Source organism: Mustela nigripes, chromosome 3 (genome assembly GCF_022355385.1).
Source record: "Mustela nigripes isolate SB6536 chromosome 3, MUSNIG.SB6536, whole genome shotgun sequence".
Taxonomy (NCBI): Eukaryota; Metazoa; Chordata; class Mammalia; order Carnivora; family Mustelidae; genus Mustela; species Mustela nigripes.
In genome coordinates this window covers 107,464,203-107,483,166 of record NC_081559.1, presented here as the reverse complement: position 1 = coordinate 107,483,166, position 18,964 = coordinate 107,464,203, and the positions used below count along the sequence as shown (strand labels likewise).

The 18,964-nt window shown below is 38.0% G+C and overlaps 1 protein-coding gene across 1 annotated transcript in view; it reads right to left on the bottom strand.

The window, feature by feature from the left end:
* The window catches only part of CNTNAP5 (contactin associated protein family member 5), an 831,640-nt gene that overhangs the window by 46,021 nt on the left and 766,655 nt on the right, over positions 1 to 18,964 (bottom strand). Inside the window, exon 21 of the mRNA XM_059394484.1 lies at positions 13,950 to 14,037. Within this exon, the coding sequence (XP_059250467.1) occupies positions 13,950 to 14,037 (88 nt within the window). The remainder of the gene's footprint in view (positions 1 to 13,949; positions 14,038 to 18,964) is intronic.

Here is an 18,964-nt window from a genome sequence, read left to right as displayed (position 1 = left end):
TGGAAGAGCACTTCAGCTTCCCTGTTCTCAGCACATGTGGTTAATGCTGAGCTGACCCTTTTACCCCACAAGGCCATAGCTGGGTGCTTTGAATTCAGGAATAGTCATTCAGTGTATTCCAATAACTTTGACATTGTAATCATCTGACATTGTCACCTGACACAAATTGGTCCTTTAAGAGTTAATCCAGGACTTTGAAAATTTTAGAAATCAAAGGCTTTCTTTCTATCCGGGAAGCTGAAATGGTAGTATTTAAGCTTGGAGTTGCTGATTCCACCTTTGTTAATCTTGAAATTCTGCCTGAGAATGAAGCCACACAGAAAGGTAAGCAGAGTTAAAAACAGAGCAAGAAACAGAGAGATTAACAAAGACTAAATCATGGTCACATTTGTGCCTGAAACAAAGCTTACACCCTGAACCTTCATTTTCACCATTTCACTATTATATTCTCTACCATTACCTCTGTTTTAGTTGGTGTTAGCTTGATACACCCATGAAATAGCTCTGACGGCAAGTCACCCTCATGTCTTCGACCTACAATTGTTCAGAACTTCCATTTAGAGCACATCTGTGTCCCTTCTTGGAAACTACCTTCATAGCTGCCTTTCCAGTGTCTTAGAGCAAAACATCAGCTCTCTATGTTCCTACAATCTCAAACCGTGTAAATTAACATTTATTGGGTGTGTGTTAAATACCAAATGCTTTGTATATAGTGTTTCATGTAATCTTTACACAGCTCTACAAGTTAAATTAATCAAGCACCTCATCTTCATTTTACTGGTGAGGAACTACAGACAGATTGGACAACTTCCCCATGGTCACATGATAGCAATTATAGCAGAGAGAACCAAACATGTGTCACCTTGTCCCTGAAAAGCTGAGCATCTTTCACTTTTTAACTTTAACTTTACTTCTCAGTGTATATCAGCTCTATCAGGTTTGAATCATAAGGTGAATCCAACTCTGTACAAAATCATAAAGAAATGAGGGTATATGCAGTCTTTCAAAATGAGTACTTTGAAGTTCCACCTTTAATTTATATGTACAAATTCTGCTGCACTTTCTAAACATGGCAACCATAACTAACCTTCTATAAGATAGTCTGGAAATAATTTAACAAAACAATCATCAGGGCATTCTTTCAACAATGTTCTGATGTTGCTGAAGACACAGTAGACTTGAAATTCAAAACTGGGGATTTGGAAGAATTCAAGAATCTGGAAGAATTCAAGAACCCTGCTCTATAAACACATTCAAACCTCACTTCATTTTAATAGACCAAAAATCATCAGCAAGTGCTCTTGGTTAGCATTGCAATTTCCAGATTAGCTGGGTTTTATGCAGGTTGAGAAGGAATTCTTTCAATTTCCATATGGCTTCTTAGAACCAACTGAACTTTAAAGCTATGTGGGTAGACAGCCATCAGAGCACAAGAATAATGCTTCTGCCAGGTGTGAGCTTTGGCCTTTCAAGTTGGCAAGTAGGCAGGGAATTAGTCAATGTTAGCTCCATAAACAGACAATCCTATAAGCATGCCCTGAGTACAAGTCTCATGGTAATGTTTATTCAGTATCTGGTGGCTAGGGTATAAAGGGAGTGCTATGATTTATTTCTACTCAAAATTTAACATGTTTCCATATTTTAAAAAATAGCTACTTCCTAAATCTGTAATACAGTTAAGAAGGCTCCTCTGAGAAGATAATAATAATAATAATAATAATAGCAACAACAATAATTCCTAAATTATTAGTTACCAAAAATAGTTGTTGTTTTTTTTAATGTTACAGACAAATTTAATGATATATCTGGCACAGTAAATTAGGGAAAGCCAGGGCCAGAAAAAAATACATTAAAACAAAACCAAAACGAAAATAGGCAGTTTCTTTTAGAAGTTTAAAGATTTTTGAATTCTTAAATCTGTCTAATATCCATGCTCTCTTGCCCAGACCAAATCAGATGGATGCTTAGGAGTACACAGATAAGTCACACTATTTGAATCTAAAGAATGCATTTCTATGTTTTCTAAAGAACTGTTATTAACCAGAAACAGATGATCTTGTCCAAAAGGATGGCTTACCTAAATACACAATCTCTCTCTCTTTTTTTTAAATTTCTCTGAAAATCCACTGATGCAATAGAACCAAGCTAAAAAAAAAAAAACAAACAAAAACAAAACAATGATAACAACAAAAAACAAACAAACAAACAAACAAAAACACTCCCCTAAAAGTCAAACAGTGTCAGTAAGCCAAGGAAGAAATCTAAAAATATTCCATAACTTACCAGAGGTAAGCATCTGCAATGTAGTTTTTAATGTCAATGATTGTATGTTATTTTCATGGACTTTGTATGTTATTTTCATAGTCCCTGAATCACAGGAATTCTCAGGAAAGAAACTGTTTTACTCATCATTATATATATGATATGAAAACAAAACAAAACAAAAACAACCTGTTCTTGTATCATTATGGAACGCTATTAGTGATACTGAAGAAAACTGAGGCAATAGATTTATTGAACTTGTTTGCCCTGAGTATCTATGATGAAGAATGCTTGCACATCATTGTTTTAGAGTTGAAGATGTCCAACAGACTTGTGGACTCTACTAAAATTGTGAAAGTAGGGTTTCATTTGCCATCATTGCCACTTACCTATTTCTGTACCATCTTTTTTCTTTCTAATTCATAAGGCTTAATCCCAACAAGTTCCCAGGATCAGCGTCCCTTCTTAATAATGAAGCTGATATTCATATCACCTTCTTCTCCTCCAGCTACAGACCTCTCATAGACCAGAAGTGGTGAGGTTAATTAAGGTTCCTGCTTGTAACAGCAGTTGGGATGGGGAGAGAGGCCAGCAGTTGGGAGTCCCCGAATGTAAGCATAAGGAAGAGATTTTACTGAGTATTCTCCAAACTTAACCAAGTTCTTTCCAATCTTTCCTCACAAAGTACCCAAAACAAAATGACAAGGTATCCCTCAGTGATTTAGTACCTTTAATTAAAATTTTACCTTTTCAGTCTTATGTATTATGAGTTTATTTTAAAAGATGGGAAGACCATGGGAACATCCCACATGGTGACAAGACTAATATTGGAGGGACACTGTTTAAATAAGTGGATGTTTCTAAAGCTTCCATTGCACAAAGAAGGTGATATGAAAGGGACGCCTGGTGGCTTAGTCATTGAGCATCTGCCTTCAGCTTAGGTCATGAAACCAGGGTCCTGGGATCAAGCCCTGTATCAGGCTCCCTGCTCAGTGGGAAGCCTGCTTCTCCCTCTCCCACTACCCCTGCTTGTGTTCCCCTCTCTCGCTGTGTCTCTTTCTGTCAAATAAATGCAAGCCTTAAAAAAAAAAAAGTGCTATGAAAAACAACTAAGTTTTGTGGTCATGCAGCCCTAATTATCTTTCCTCCCAAGATTCTTTTGATTTGGCTGAAGTAAGGATAACAGGAATCTATATATATATTTATGTAGTATAGAACAAACAATAGACTAGATACTGTAAAATGTAATTCTGCTTCATTAAAATCAATAAACATACTTTTACTGTCTCACTGAACTTCAGGAACAGAGTCATAAGTTTTAAGAGGACTTTTTGGAGGGATGGGAAGAAAAAATCAGGGTAGTGAACCATAAACCAATATCAAGGTTGTATCATGGGGAAATACTTGTACCACCTCATAGAAGCCTTGAGCCTCTTGACAATTGAATATGTTGAATCCCAGACTCACATGTGAAGCTTTAGTGAAAAGTAGACTAGAAAAGAATATCACCTAACAGCAAATGGAATAAACATTGAACCTGTCCATTTCTGATGCAGCTTTGAATTGTTAAAAAAAAGTAACAAAAGTAATCAGATGACATATTATGATATTAATAGTAACAAAATTTCTGCTAAAACTTCAGACATAGATTTGTTCTCAGTCAGGCCTGCAGCTCAAGCTTATACTCTCTTTTCAGAAAACATGAAAACAAAAACAAGAACAAACCAAAGTGAGAACTTGAAATAATCCTAAATTGGCAGCACCTCCTGGTATTTGGCAAAATTAAATGCAAATTTTGCCTGGAGAAGGAAAGATTCCCAATTTTTGATCATTAATGTTCCTACAAATTAATTTCAACAAATTCAGTTTTCACACATGAGAACAAGGGACCATAGGCAAGGAGTAGAAAACCAAAAATTACAGATTTAGACCCCTACAGATTTCAGATATCAGGATTGTCAGAGGCAAAATGTTCAATAGCTATTAACATAATAATTAAAGAATAAAATAAAGAAACATAAAAATGAGTGAGAACAACAGGCTAAATAAAAAGATATGTTTGAAAAGAGAAAATAAAAACTTTTAGAAATAAAATGATAATCAATGAAAAATGTCTCATTGACTGGATTAAATGAGTATTAGGAAGAGCTAAAGAGAGAATTAGTGAATTTGAAGATGGGAAAAAAAATACACTCCCCAGAAAGCAAGACAGACAATAAATAAATAAATAAATAAATAGTGATGATGATGATACTTATTATAAAAGTATAGTAAGAAACATGGAGATAAAATTAGAAACTGTAAAATTTACCTAGTGTGGGTCTAAAATAATTGAATAGAGAGAATAAGAAAGAAGCCTGATTTGACATGCTGAATATTTTTGAGAATTAATACATGGATACATGTGACTAGTACATTTGACATAGATACATAGATTCATAAGATCTAATAAATAGATACAGACAGGAAACACAAACATCAAATAAGATACTTTAAAAGAAATATACTATCAGTCAAGGACTACAAAACTGCAAAACACCTAAGTAAAAAAGAGGACATTAAATGTAGCTTGTGGCTATTGGGGGTGGGGGTGGTTAGAGCACTTTCAAAGGCAGGACAGAGAGACAGACAACTTTTCACCAGTAATTGCAAAAGACAGAAGACTAGAGTGATATGCTGATGAGGGTTTAAAACTGGTCCCTCAACATCAGGGAATGCAGAATTGGGCACAGATGAGTATGACAGGTTTTTATGTGTGAGTGTGAGCTAGCTCCATCATGTACCTGGATAATTTTCTCAGTATCAGAGGGAAAATTTTCTTTTATTATTGAATTGTACATATAGCAAAATTAACTTCCATTAATAAAGGTGAAATAAAGTCCTTTATCAGATGAAGGAACACTTAACAAAACAGAAACTCATAAGGATTTACTTCAGAAAGAAGGAAACGAAACGCTGTAGTAAGGAGAACGTTATGAAGCATATGAAGGAATAAGAACCAGTAAATTAGTGACTGCATTGGTAAATCAAATAATAGTGTCAGGGTACCTGAGTGTCTCAGTCCTTACATGTCCAACCCTTTATTTCTGCCTGGGTCATGATATTGGAGTTGTGAGACTGAGCCATATGTTGGTGTCTGAGCTCAGCTTGGAGTCTACTTGGAATTCTCTCTTTCCCTCTACCCTCTGCCCTCCCCAGCTCCACTCGCACATAAATAAATAAATAAATAAATAAATAAATAAATAAATGCAACCATAACAATAATGGTGTCTACATAAAACAATTGTTATTAATAGGAGGGGTAGAAATCAGAAAATAAACACACTAAATTTGATGTAAAGTTTGGTCAGTGGTGATTGGCTCATTCAACTGCTATTTTGGAAGCTAAAATTGACATTTTCTGGACTTGATTGCAGCTGGGTTTCTGTACACGCATAATGTTCTGTAAATGAAATAAGTTATGGATCTGGAAGGGTACAGTGAGACAGGAGTCATTTTTATGCCTTTTCAGTTGTTTCTACCAGCAGGGAAAATCATGGTAACATGAAATGTCTCCTACCATCACTTTTCAGAGAACTTTTCCTGCCTCCTGGGGAGCAGTACTATAGGACTAGGGCCTCAGTGGCTTCTGGACTCCAGATTCTCATCAGTGATGGTCTCAGAGCTAATAGCCTTCATAAATCCCTTCAGAACAGCTGAAGAATCATTCCAAAAGACTGCAACAAGAATCTACCAATACTGGAAGGGGTTCCACAATTTTGCAAGAAACTTATTTCCAGTGTTAAATGAATTCTTGCTCAAAATGCCTAAAAAGTTGAATGAATAGAAAATAATAAAGCAGAGGGGAGGAGTCAAGATGGCGGAGAAGTAGCAGGCTGAGACTACTTAAGCTAGCAGGAGATCAGCTAGATAGGTTATCTAAAGATTGCAAACACCCACAAATCCAACCGGAGATTGAAGAGAAGAAGAACAGCAATTCTAGAAACAGAAAACCAACCACTTTCTGAAAAGTAGGACTGGCAGAGAAGTGAATCCAAAGCGACAGGAAGATAGACTGAGGGGGGAGGGGCCAGCCCCCAGCAAGTGGCGGAGCAACGGGCACAAAATCAGGACTATTAAAAGTCTGTTCCACTGAGGGGCATTGCTCCTGAGGCTAAACCGGGGTGAAGCCCATGTGGGGTCAGCATGGCACCAGGTCCCACGGGGTCACAGAAGGATCAGCTCTGTGATACTCAGAGCTTGCAGGTATTAGAACGGGGAAGCCGGCTACAGAGACAGAGCCGAGGATTGAGCTCTCAGCTCGGGGTTACCTTGAACCGGTCACAGGCTGGGTGAGCTTGGAGCACGGCCAGAGGCCAGGGAGATGGGAGTGATTGGGCATTATTCTCTGGGGGCACGCTGAGGAGTGGGGCCCCGAGCTCTTGGCTCCTCCAGGCCAGAGACCGAGAGGCCACCATTTTCATTCCCATCCTCCAGAACTCTACGGAAAATGCTCAGGGAAGAAAAGCTCCTGAAAGCAAACCCGAGCAGATTACTCAGCCCGGCCCCTGGTAAGGGCGGCACAATTCCGCCTGCGACAAAGACACTTGAGAATCACTAAAACAGGCCGCTCCCCCAGAAGATCAACAAGAAATCCAGCAAGGACCAAGTTCACCTACCAAGGAGTGCGGTTTCAATACCAAGGAGAGCAGCAGAATTCCAGAGGAGAAGAAAGCAAAGCATGGAACTCATGGCTTTCTCCCCAGGATTCTTTAGTCTTGCAGTTAATTTAATTTTTTTTCTTTTTCAATTTTTTTCTTCTTCTGCTAATTTTTTTTAACTTCTACTCTTTTCTTTTTTAACGTTTTTTAACTAGTTTATCTAATATATATATATATATATTATTTTCTTTTTTATATTTTTCTTTATTTATTTTCTTTTTTTAATTGTTTCTTTTTTTTTGAACCTCTTTCCCCTTTCTACCTCGCATGATTTATGGGTTTCTGGTATGGTTAAAGCGTATTTTCCTTGGGTCTTTGCCACCCTTTTAGTATTTTACTTGCTCATTCATATATACTTTTATCTGGACAAAATGACAAGGCGGAAAAATTCACCACAAAAAAAGAACGAGAGGCAGTACCAAAGGCTGGGACCTAATCAATACAGACATTGGTAATATGTCAGATCTTGAGTTTAGAATGATGATTCTCAAGGTTCTAGCTGAGCTTGAAAAAGGCATGGAAGATATTAGAGAAACCCTCTCAGAAAATATAAAAGCCATTTCTGGAGAAATTAAAGAACTAAAATCAAACAAAGTTGAAATAAAAAAAGCTATTAATGATTTGGTGAGTGCTGTGAAGTGTGTAAACCTGGTGATTCACAGACCTGTACCCCTGGGGATAAAAATATATGTTTATAAAAAAAAAAAAAATACATTATTATTTAAAAAAAAAAAAAAAAATGGAGGCTCTCACTGTGAGGATAAATGAGGCAGAAGAAAGAATTAGCAATATAGAAGACTAAATGACAGAGAATAAAGAAGCTGGGCAAAAGAGGGACAAACAAATACTGGACCATGAGGGGAGAATTCGAGAGATAAGTGACACCATAAGACGAAACAACACTAGAATAATAGGGATTCCAGAAGAAGAAGAAATAGATAAGGGAGAAGAAGGTATATTGGAAATAATTATTGGAGAGTATTTCCCCAATATGGCAAAGGGAACAAGCATCAAAATCCAAGAGGTGCAGAGAACCCCCGCATAATCAACAAGAATAGGTCCACACCCCGTCACCTAATAGTAAAATTTACAAGCCTTAGTGACAAAAAGAAAATCCTGAAAGCAGCCTGGGAAAAGTCTATAACATACAATGGTAAAAATATTAGATTGGCAGCAGACATAGCCACAGAGACCCGGAAGGCCAGAAAGAATTGGCATGATATATTCGGAGCACTAAACAAAAAAAAACATGCAGCCAAGAAAACTATATCCAGCTAGGCTATCATTGAAAATAGAAGAAGAGATAAAAAGCTTCCAGGACAAACAAAACCTGAAAGAATTTGCAAACACCAAAGCAGCTCGAAAGGAAGTATTGAAAGTGGTCCTCCAAGCAAAGAGAGACCCTAAAAGTAGTAGATCAGAAAGGAACAGAAACAATATACAGTAACAGTCACCTTATAGGTAATACAATGGCACTAAATTCATATCTCTCAATAGTTACCCTGAATGTTAATGGGCTAAATGCCCCAATCCAAAGACACAGGGTATCAGAATGGATAAAAAAACAAAAACAATCTATATGTTGCCTACAAGAAATTCATTTTAGACCTGAGGGCATCTCCAGATTTAAAGTGGGGGGTGGAAAGCAATTTACCATGCTAATGGACATCAGAAGAAAGCAGGGATGGCAATCCTTAGATCAATTAGATTTTAAGCCAAAGACTATAATAAGAGATGAGGAAGGACACTATATCATACTCAAAGGTCTGTCCTACAAGAAGATCTAACAATTTTAAATACCTATGCCCCTATCATGGGAGCAGCCAACTATATAAACCATTTAATAACAAAATCAAAGAAGCACATCAACAGTAATACAATAATAGTAGGGGACTTTAATAATCCCCCTCACTGAAATGGACAGTTCATCCAAGCAAAGATTAACAAGGAAATAAAGGCCTTAAATGACACACTGGACCAGATGGACATCACAGATATATTCAGAATATTTCAATCACAAAGCATCCCAAACACATTCTTCTCTAGTGCACATGGAACATTCTCCATAATAGATCACCTCCTGGGTCCTAAATCAGGTCTCAACCAGTATCAAAAGATTGGGATCATTCCCCACATATTTTCAGACCACAATGCTCTGAAGCTAGAACTCAATCACAAGAGGAAATTTGGAAAGAACCCAAATACTAAACAGCATCCTTCTAAAGAAGGATGACTAAACAGCATCCTTCTAAAGAATGAATGGGTCAACCAGGAAATTAAAGAAGAATTGAAAAAATTCATGGAAACAAATGGTAGTGAAAATACAATGGTTCAAAATCTGTGGGACACAACAAAGGCAGTCCTGAGAGGAAAATATACAGCAGTACAAGCCTTTCTCAATAAACAAGAAAGGTCTCAAGTACACAACCTAACCCTACCCCTAAAGGAGCTGGAGAAAGAACAAGAAAGAAACCCTCAACCCAGCAGGAGAAGAGAAATCATAAAGATCACAGCAGAAATCAATGAAATATAAACCGAAAAAAGAAAAAATCAATGAAACTAGGATCTGGTTCTTTGAATTAATAAGATTGATAAACCCCTGGCCAGACTTATCAAAAAGAAAAGAGAAAGGACCCAAATAAATAAAATCATGAATGAAAGAGGAGAGATCACAACTAACACCAAAGAAATACAGACAATTATAAGAACATACTATGAGCAACTCTACACCAACAAATTTGACAATCTGGAAGAAATGGATGCATTCCTAGAGACATATAAACTACCACAACTTAACCAGGAAGAATCAGAAAACCTGAACAGACCCATAACGAGGAAGGAGATTGAAACAGTCATCAAGAATCTCCAAACAAACAAAAGCCCAGGGCCAGATGGCTTCCCGGGGGAATTCTACCAAACATTTAAAGAAGAACTAATTCCTATTCTCCTGAAACTGTTCCAAAAAATAGAAATGGAAGGAAAACTTCCAAACTCATTTTATGAGGCCAGCATAACCTTGATCCCAAAACCAGACAAGAATCCCATCAAAAAAGAGAACTACAGACCAATATCCTTGATGAACACAGATGTAAAAATTCTCACCAAAATACTAGCCAATAGGATTCAACAGTACATTAAAAGGATTATTCACCATGATCAAGTGGGATTTATTCCAGAGCTTCAAGGTTGGTTCAACATCCTCAAATCAATCAATGTGATACAACACATTAATAAAGAAAGAACAAGAACCACATGATACTCTCAATAGATGCTGGAAATGCATTTGACAAAGTACAGCATCCCTTCCTGATCAAAACTCTTCAAAGTGTAGGGATAGAGGGCACAGACCTCAATATTATCAGAGCCATCTATGAAACCCCCCCACACACAAATATCATTCTCAATGGAGAAAAACTGAAAGCGTTTCTGCTAAGGTCAGGAACACCGCAGGGATGTCCATTATCACCACTGCTATTCAACATAGTACTAGAAGTCCTAGCCTCAGCAATCAAACAACAAAAGGAAATTAAAGGCATCCAAATAGGCAAAGAAGAAGTCAACTCTCACTCTTCACAGATGATATGCTACTATATGTGGAAAACCCAAAAGACTCCACTCCAAAACTGCTAGAACTTATACCGGAATTCAGTAAAGTGTCAGAATATAAAATCAATGCACGGAAATCAGTTGCATTTCCCTACACCAACAACAAGACAGAAGAAAGAGAAATTAAGGAGTCCATCCCATTTACAATTGTACCCAAAACTATAAGATACCTAGGAATAAACCTAACCAAAGAGGCTAAGAATCTATACTCAGAAAACTATAAAGTACTATTGAAAGAAATTGAGGAAGACACAAAGAAATGGAAAAATATTCCATACTCCTGGATTGGAAGAACAAATATTGTGAAAATGTCTATGCTACCTAAAGCAATCTATACATTTAATGCAATCCCTATCAAAATACCATCCATTTTTTCAAAGAAATGGAACAAATAATCCTAAAATTTATATGGAACCAGAAAAGACCTCGAATAGCCAAAGGAATATTGAAAAAGAAAGCCAAATTGGTGGCATCACAATTCCGGACTTCAAGCTCTATTACAAAGCTGTCATCATCAAGAAAGCATGGTACTGGCACAAAAACAGACACATAGATCAATGGAATAGATAAAGAACCCAGAAATAGACCCTCAACTCTATGGGCAACTAATCTTCGACAAAGCAGGAAAGAATGTCCAGTGGAAAAAAGACAGTCTCTTCAATAAATGGTGTCGGTAAAATTGGACAGCCACTTGCAGAAAAATGAAATTGGACCATTTCCTTACACACGAAAATAGACTCAAAATGGATGAAGGACCTCAATGTGAGAAAGGAATCCATCAAAATCCTTGAGGAGAACACAGGCAGCAACCTCTTCAACCTCAGCCACAGCAAAGTCTTCCTAGGAACATCGCCAAAGGCAAGGGAAGCAAGGGCAAAAATGAACTATTGGGATTTCATCAAGATCAAAAGCTTTTGCACAGCAAAGGAAACAGTTAACAAAACCAAAAGAAAACCGACAGAATGGGAGAAGATATTTGCAAACGACATATCAGATAAATGACTAGTGTCCAAAATTTATAAAGAACTTAGCAAACTCAACACCCAAAGAACAAATAATCCAATCAAGAAATGGGCAGAGGACATGAACAGACATTTCTGCAAAGAAGACATCCAGATGGCCAACAGACACATGAAAAAGTGCTCCATATCACTCGGGATCAGGGAAATACAAATCAAAACCACAATGAGATATCACCTTACACCAGTCACAATGGCTAAAATTAACAAGTCAGGAAACAACAGATGCTGGCAAGGATGTGAAGAAAGGGGAACCCTCCTACACTGTTGGTGGGGATGCAAGCTGGTGCAACCACTCTGGAGAACAGTATGGAGGTTCCTCAAAATGTTGAAAATAGAACTACCCTACGACCCAGCAATTGTACTATTGGGTATTTACCCTAAAGATACAAAGATAGTGATCCGAAGGGGCACGTGCACCCGAATGTTTATAGCAGCAATGTCTACAATAGCCATACTATGGAAAGAACCTAGATGTCCATCAACAGATGAATGGATCAAGAAGATGTGGTATATATACACAATGGAATACTATGAAGCCATCAAAAGAAATGAAATGTTGCCATTTGCGATGACATGGATGGAGCTAGAGGGTATCATGCTTAGTGAAATAAGTCAATTGGAGAAAGACAACTATCATATGATCTCCCTGATATGAGGAAGTGGAGATGCCACACGGTGTGTTAAGGGGATAGGAGAAGAATAAATGAAACAAGATGGGTTTGGGAGGGAGACAAACCATAAGTGACTCGTAATCTCACAAAACAAACTGAGGGTTGCTTGTGGGAGACGGATTGAGAGAGGGGGGAGGGGTTATGGACATTGGGGAAGGTTTGTGCTAAGGTGAGTGCTGTAAAGTGTATAAACCTGGAAATTCACTTACCTGTACCCCTGGGGATAAAAATATTTGTTTATAAAAAATAAAAATTATTAAAAAAAATAAAATAATGAAGCAGAGATAAATCCAACAATACAAGCAACCCCAAAATGTAGAGAGGCTTACATTTGTCAATTTATATCCCAAAGATGGTCAGATTGGCAAAGTACAAAATTCAGCTATATATTCTTCACAAATTAAAGCTTGTGAAAGAAAGCTTAAAGAAAATGAAAGATCAAGAATAAGCTAATCATAGGATACTTGGGTGGCTCCATCAGTAAGCACTGGATTCTTGATTTCAGCTCAGGTCATGATCTCAGGGTCCTGAGATCTCAGGGTCCATAGAGCTCTGTGTTCAGTGGGGAATCTGCTTGAGTTTCTCTCCCTCTGCCCTTAACCCCACTTGTGCTCTTCTCTCTCTCTCTCTCAAATAAATAAATGTTTTTTTTTTTTAAGTACAGTAATTGTGATGAGCACCAAGCTATGTATAGAATCGCTTAGTTGTTACATTGCACATTTGAAAGGGGCATAACACTGTATCTTCACTACACTTGAATTTTTTAAAAATGAGAAAAAAGGGAAGAAAAAGAAAAATTGAAAAAAAAATATGGGAAAAAGATAGACCACACAAATACTAACTAAAACATAAGTGAATCAGATTTACTAATAATAGACAAAACAGATTTAATCCCAAGGAGAAATTAAGTTAAAATTTACTACGTTAGTGTGAAAAAAAAGTTCAATTTATCAAGATAAAAAAATTTCAATCTTGCATGCAATAAAGACTTTCATTGTATATAAGATGAAATTTATAGAACTTCCAGTAGAAAAAAGCAAAATCCACTACTATAAGAGATTTCAAACCTCTTTCCATTGGTGATGAATTAATGAAGAGATTAATCATTTGAACAATCCAATAATCAGACAGCCAAATTCCTTAATTTATTTAAGTAAAAAAAAGAAAATTTAAGTTAAAAAAATAAATATCTGAAGTTAATTAATTAATTATAAAGTAAGAAAACATTAATTATTTTACTCAACTTCTATGTTAATGTGCCTTACTCAGCCACCTATAAAGTATATGTAAATACCAGCTCCCAACCCTGCCACATATGTCTCAGCACACCCTATGCCAGAACCCTTTTTTATTTTATTTTATTTTTTTAAAGATTTTATTTATTTACTTGACAGAAGGGATCACAGGTAGGCAGAGAGGCAGGCAGAGAGAGGAGGCAGGCTCCCTGCTGAGCAGAGAGCCCGATGTGAGATTTGATCGCAGGACCCTGAGATCACGACCTGAGCCAAAGGCAGAGGCTTTAACCCACTGAGCCATGCAGGTGCCCCAGAACCCTTAATTTTAAAACTTGTGTGTTAAAGGAGCAAGAGCCTCCAGATTTGAATCACTAAACAACCCAAGGGAAATTATTTATTTCTTCATTGATTTCAACAAAGCCCACTGGAAGGGAATGGACAAGAACAACAAACCTCTGACTTTGCCCAAGATGAGTGACCGTACGGCCCTGAATTCGACTTCTGGGGAGAAGTTGTAACTTAGTCGCAGTTGCTGATCCACCTGCAGGAAAACAGAAAACAAAGGTGCATCAGCAGAGGTCTGTAAGTGAAGGGAATAAAACCCTCCCTTCTGGAAAGAGCTTGGAAACACACACAGAGAGCAGACCTCTCTTTGGGACTTTCTCTCAGGAGAGATAAGATATGTCTCACTAATTCTCCCACAATGCATGAAAAATACTCCTTTCTTCCCTCTTGGTTAAATAAAGGCTTTCATACAACTCATACAACTCGTCTCCCTGGGAAATTCTGTACAGCTTTTGACAGTATTTATCTCCCCACTGAGATTTTCTCACCAAGTTCTTTGCTGCAAACAAGCAAACAAATGAAGCCTTCTTGGAACCATGCTGTGCAGGATTGACACTGAATGGAAAGCACAGGTTCATTCCCCGTTCCCTTCTATCCCCATTTGGCCTTTGCTGCCTCCTTTGCTACAATAATTCTGACCTGGTCCCATTCAGGTATGGATATGGGAATTTTGCTGAGCAAGTATTTCAGCTTGCCAAAAGGTTGGACCGTGGGGAGAAGAGGTTAGCTGAACAGTTGCCACCAACATGAACACCTGATAAGCCCCCCTCACAGGGGTAAGCAAAAAGCACCACTGGGATTCTTTAGGACTTTATTTACAAGATAATCCTTTAGGGCACCCTCTTCTTATGGCTTAAGCTAACCCCAGCTCAAAACCTTTCTTCCCCTCCTCCTCATTATAAGACAATGCTACCCATCCATTCCCAGCCTTTTTGGTCTAGTCAAATCTGCAAATTCTTCTAGGCTCTACATTAAACATTCACATGATGTTTTCCTTAGAAAGGATCCTCATTATCTTACAGTTTGACTTGGGGGAAAAAAAAGAAAGGAATTAAGAACCCTTAAAACGATGTGCCCAGCCCTGTTCTCCACTCTGAGCAGTTAACCCAGGATGGAGACTCAATTTCCCATATCTCACAGTCCTTCCAAACCCACTTCTGCTCAGATTAAGCATCTCCTGGGATCCTCTCGGTTCTGCGTGGTGTCTGCTATGAGAGAAGTCAGCTGCTATGACTTGTGGTGCACCATTAAATACTTATTACTATTTCATTTATGAAATTAGACTGGAATAACATTTGCTATTTATTGAACACTTGGTATGTATGAGACATCATATTGAAGTGTCTTGCAAAATATATGCCTCCTTATAATACTGTCAAATAAAATAATAATAATAATAATAATAATAATAATAACAATACTGTCAAATAAGCATTACCACCCTGTATAACAGACTGAGGAACTGACATCCTGGAGATCAATAACTTGGCCAAGGCCAGACAGTGTCATAAAGCAGTGTTCCATTGCCATGTGGTCCACCCATCACTCCTTATGGTGTTTGCTTTACTTGTCCACACCTCTCTAGATATCTGAGCAGCTTGTAGACAGTCACTGTATGTTTTTACTTCTGTCTTTCAACAAAACTCATCAACAAACATCTGAGAATCTACTGTGTGTCAAACACTGTTCTAAGTACTCCACGGGTCCACCTCGTCCAGGAAGCTTCTCTTGATGTCTTGATTAGACAGCTGACACTCTTCTCTATGCTCAAGGTGACTTTTTTTTTCTGCCCCTAACTTGGAATTTAAAGTGCTGCATTATAACGATCTGCTTCTCTCTTTCCCTCTCCCTCTCTCCCTCCCACCCTCACTAAATTATTGCCTTTTTGAGAAGTCAGACATCTTAGTGATATATGTTTTCTTTAGGACCTTCTACAGAAACTGGCAAAGTAACTCCTAGCATGGGTTTGTTGAATGAATGAATAAACATCCTGTACTGATTCCCTTTCTAACTTGGGGGTATGGGGACATAGTTAGTCACATCACACTCACTGCCTGGTAGTGCCTGCGCCATTAGGTACAACAGGGGGTTTTTGGTGCTCATCATGCCTATCAATAGTTTGTTTAATGCTCATGGATTCAGATTCAGTCCTTGCTCTGAAGGAGTTTTCTTTCCGCCCTACTTCAGAGCTCGGTCCTGTGTCTTCTACTCCCTCAAACTGAGTAGAGGCAGGGGCCTTCCAATAGGGGCAGGGACCTCCCCTCATGCACCCTTGCCAAGTTTGGAGAGGAGGCAGAATGGGTAGAATTTCCTGTGGAGCTGAAAACAGTGTGAGCTGAGTTTCCCCTCGCCCCTCACTTGCTGCCCAGAGTCCACAGGATCAGCTTCCTGTGCAAGTTGTCCTGAACCCTGACACGTCCATGCTCAAATGTCACACATGGGAGAGCTCACTGTTCAAGTAGATGAGTCATCCCTATTCTGCTATTCTGTTTTGTGGGAACTTACCTAGTCTTTTCTTCTTAAACCAGATGACTAATGAAGGAGAGAAGGTGGTAAATGACAATCAGTTAAGAGAGTTTTTAGAAAAAAGAAAAAAAATGAGTGTTTTTTAAAGGTTTGGAGAGGAAGGAAAGATGACTCAAAGGATACTTGAGGCTGGACTATGGAAAGTTGGGGGATGGGTTTCATCCCTGGCATGGAATATGGGCCTGTAAGCATTACAACTGGTTCAGGTACGGAGTTACCAAGCTTAACAAATTCATAGGATAAAAACACATAAACAAAAAAGAGGGGTATACCAGATACATTTATTTTTAGGCTTCAAAATTTTATAATATGGGCTATTGCAATCATTGTGGCATTCTGTGGGAAATACATTATTTTTTTCAGATTTCCTTTTATTTGTTTTTATGGTTTCATATTGGTTTTGTTTTTAATTATAATTGGTAGGGTGGTAAGGGGTGACATCCTGGCTGTAGTTCTATATAACTATTAGATGTTTAAAGTTTGAAATCTGGTCTAGAAAAGCTTTTTTGATCTCAGAATCTAGGATGACAAGTGGTCTTATCAAGTTGTTAAATGGGTTGGAAAAAGAAGATAATGGAACAAACTTTTTTTGAGTAAGTCCTACATGCCAGGCATCATGCTTGGTCTTTTAGTTATGTTCTCCCATATAATCTTTATAAAAACTGACTGAGCTCAGTTTGCATTCTCATCCCCCCTCTTTTTTAATAAAGCAGTAGACCAGAGTTCAAAAAGGTGAGTAATGGTCTACGGTCACATAATGTAAGTAGTGGAACAGAAATTCACACTCAGGTCCTATAGGAATGCCTTTCTTAACCTCAGGATTTTCTTCTCTGGAAAAAAGGAAGTAATCATTTTGCTTGAAAAGTGCCTCGAACCTCCTTCTTTACAGTTTTTTGTTGAGCTGGCATTTGGGTAAACTGGCTTAATCTGTTTAATGCCATGTATGCATTTTAAATAGGAACACTGAAGTTCACCTCCATCACCAGGGCATTTTGGGTGACCTGTACCTTAAAAAACACTAGCCAAATTACAATTCTCAAATCATCTCCGGGAGTACTTGCTCCTGGTTGTGGCCCAGTCCTCATGTCTTCCTTCTTAGCATTAAAAGACAGGAGGAGGAATAGCAACTCAAGGGTTAGGGGTTGTGAGGGAATCTGTTTTTAGGCACAGGAAGCCTCTGGCTGATTGAATATGGTGATTCCCACCTGCCCTCTCTCTCTCTAACAGTTCTGAGTAAGGCCTATACCCTGCCTCACAGGACCTAAGGGCAGGACTGGAGATGTAGTAGGAGCCTACACTTTTCTGTTTTTACTGAACAGTTTTTTTCTAAGCAGGAAAGGAGAAGAAAACTAGGCAGGATAAGAGGGATGGTAGTAGTATCAGGGAGGCAGGTGTGTTGTGTTACTGTGTCAATAAACTGATTTAAAATTATTTTTTAAAAAGTCTCCATTCCAGTTTTTTCTGCACTTTTTGTTTCTGCACTCTCATGTGCTTATCATTCACTATTAAACTGATTGTTGGAAATCCTTTTTACAGAAAAAAGAAGGAAATACCTCCTATTGTTCATTCTCTCACTGACCTGTTTCTGTCTTTCATTTGTGCAAAAGAATACAGGAAACAAAAAGAGGGAAAATTTTAATCATACGTACACATTCCCACCAGAATGGATCCTGCATGTCCCATCAGTACCTCAGTCAAAACATTCAAATGAGAAGTCATCTTTTCCCTCCCTTTTACCCTCCAATCTTACACCAACCCAAACTTTCTCCAAAGATGTGTCCCCTTTATTTTTCAAGAGTAAATTCCAGAGGGAAGCTCATTATATTATAATCACTCAGGGATTTTTTTTTTTTTTTACCACATTATGGACAATTATTCTTCAACCTCCACTCAATCAAGAAAACTAATAGTCAATCTTGACTTCTGCCATAACCCACATCCAAAAGGTTGCCCAGTGCCACTGATGTTATGTCTATAACATTTCACATCACCATCTCCATGGTTTTTCCACTGAACTAATTGAATCCCTCATGATCTCTTTCTGAGTGGCCTCTGTCATGCCTCATCACTCCCAAATGTGTACTTCCACGCAGTGATCACAGTGAGTCCCTAAAAATGAAATTCTAGCCACACTGCTTACCCAATGGTTTCCCTTCATTTTGCCACAGGGCCAATTTTATCTCCTCCACGTAATACATTAAGCCCTATGGAATTCATTCATTCTGTTCATGAATACTAATCGAGTCCCTGCTGTATGTTAGGCACTGCTTGATAAAGTGGGGGTTCTATGAAAACAGTGAAAAAAATTCCCATCTTCTAGAAGAAAGAGGAGATAAAGAATTAGACAAATAAATAAATTATATTGAATGTTAGATTGTGTTTAACTATGGTAGTGAGAAAGTCAAAAGTCAAAAGTCACTGTATTAAGGTGATCAGAAATGGCCTCATTGAGAATAGCTTTTTGAGTGAAGTCCTGAAAGAAGTGTAAGTACAACAAGGAATGTAACAGCAAGGGGGCCAGAGTGGCATGAGTAGAGTCAAAGAAAATACTGATCGATGAGAAGCAACATGGGAATGAAGCTGTGGACGCTTGGCCA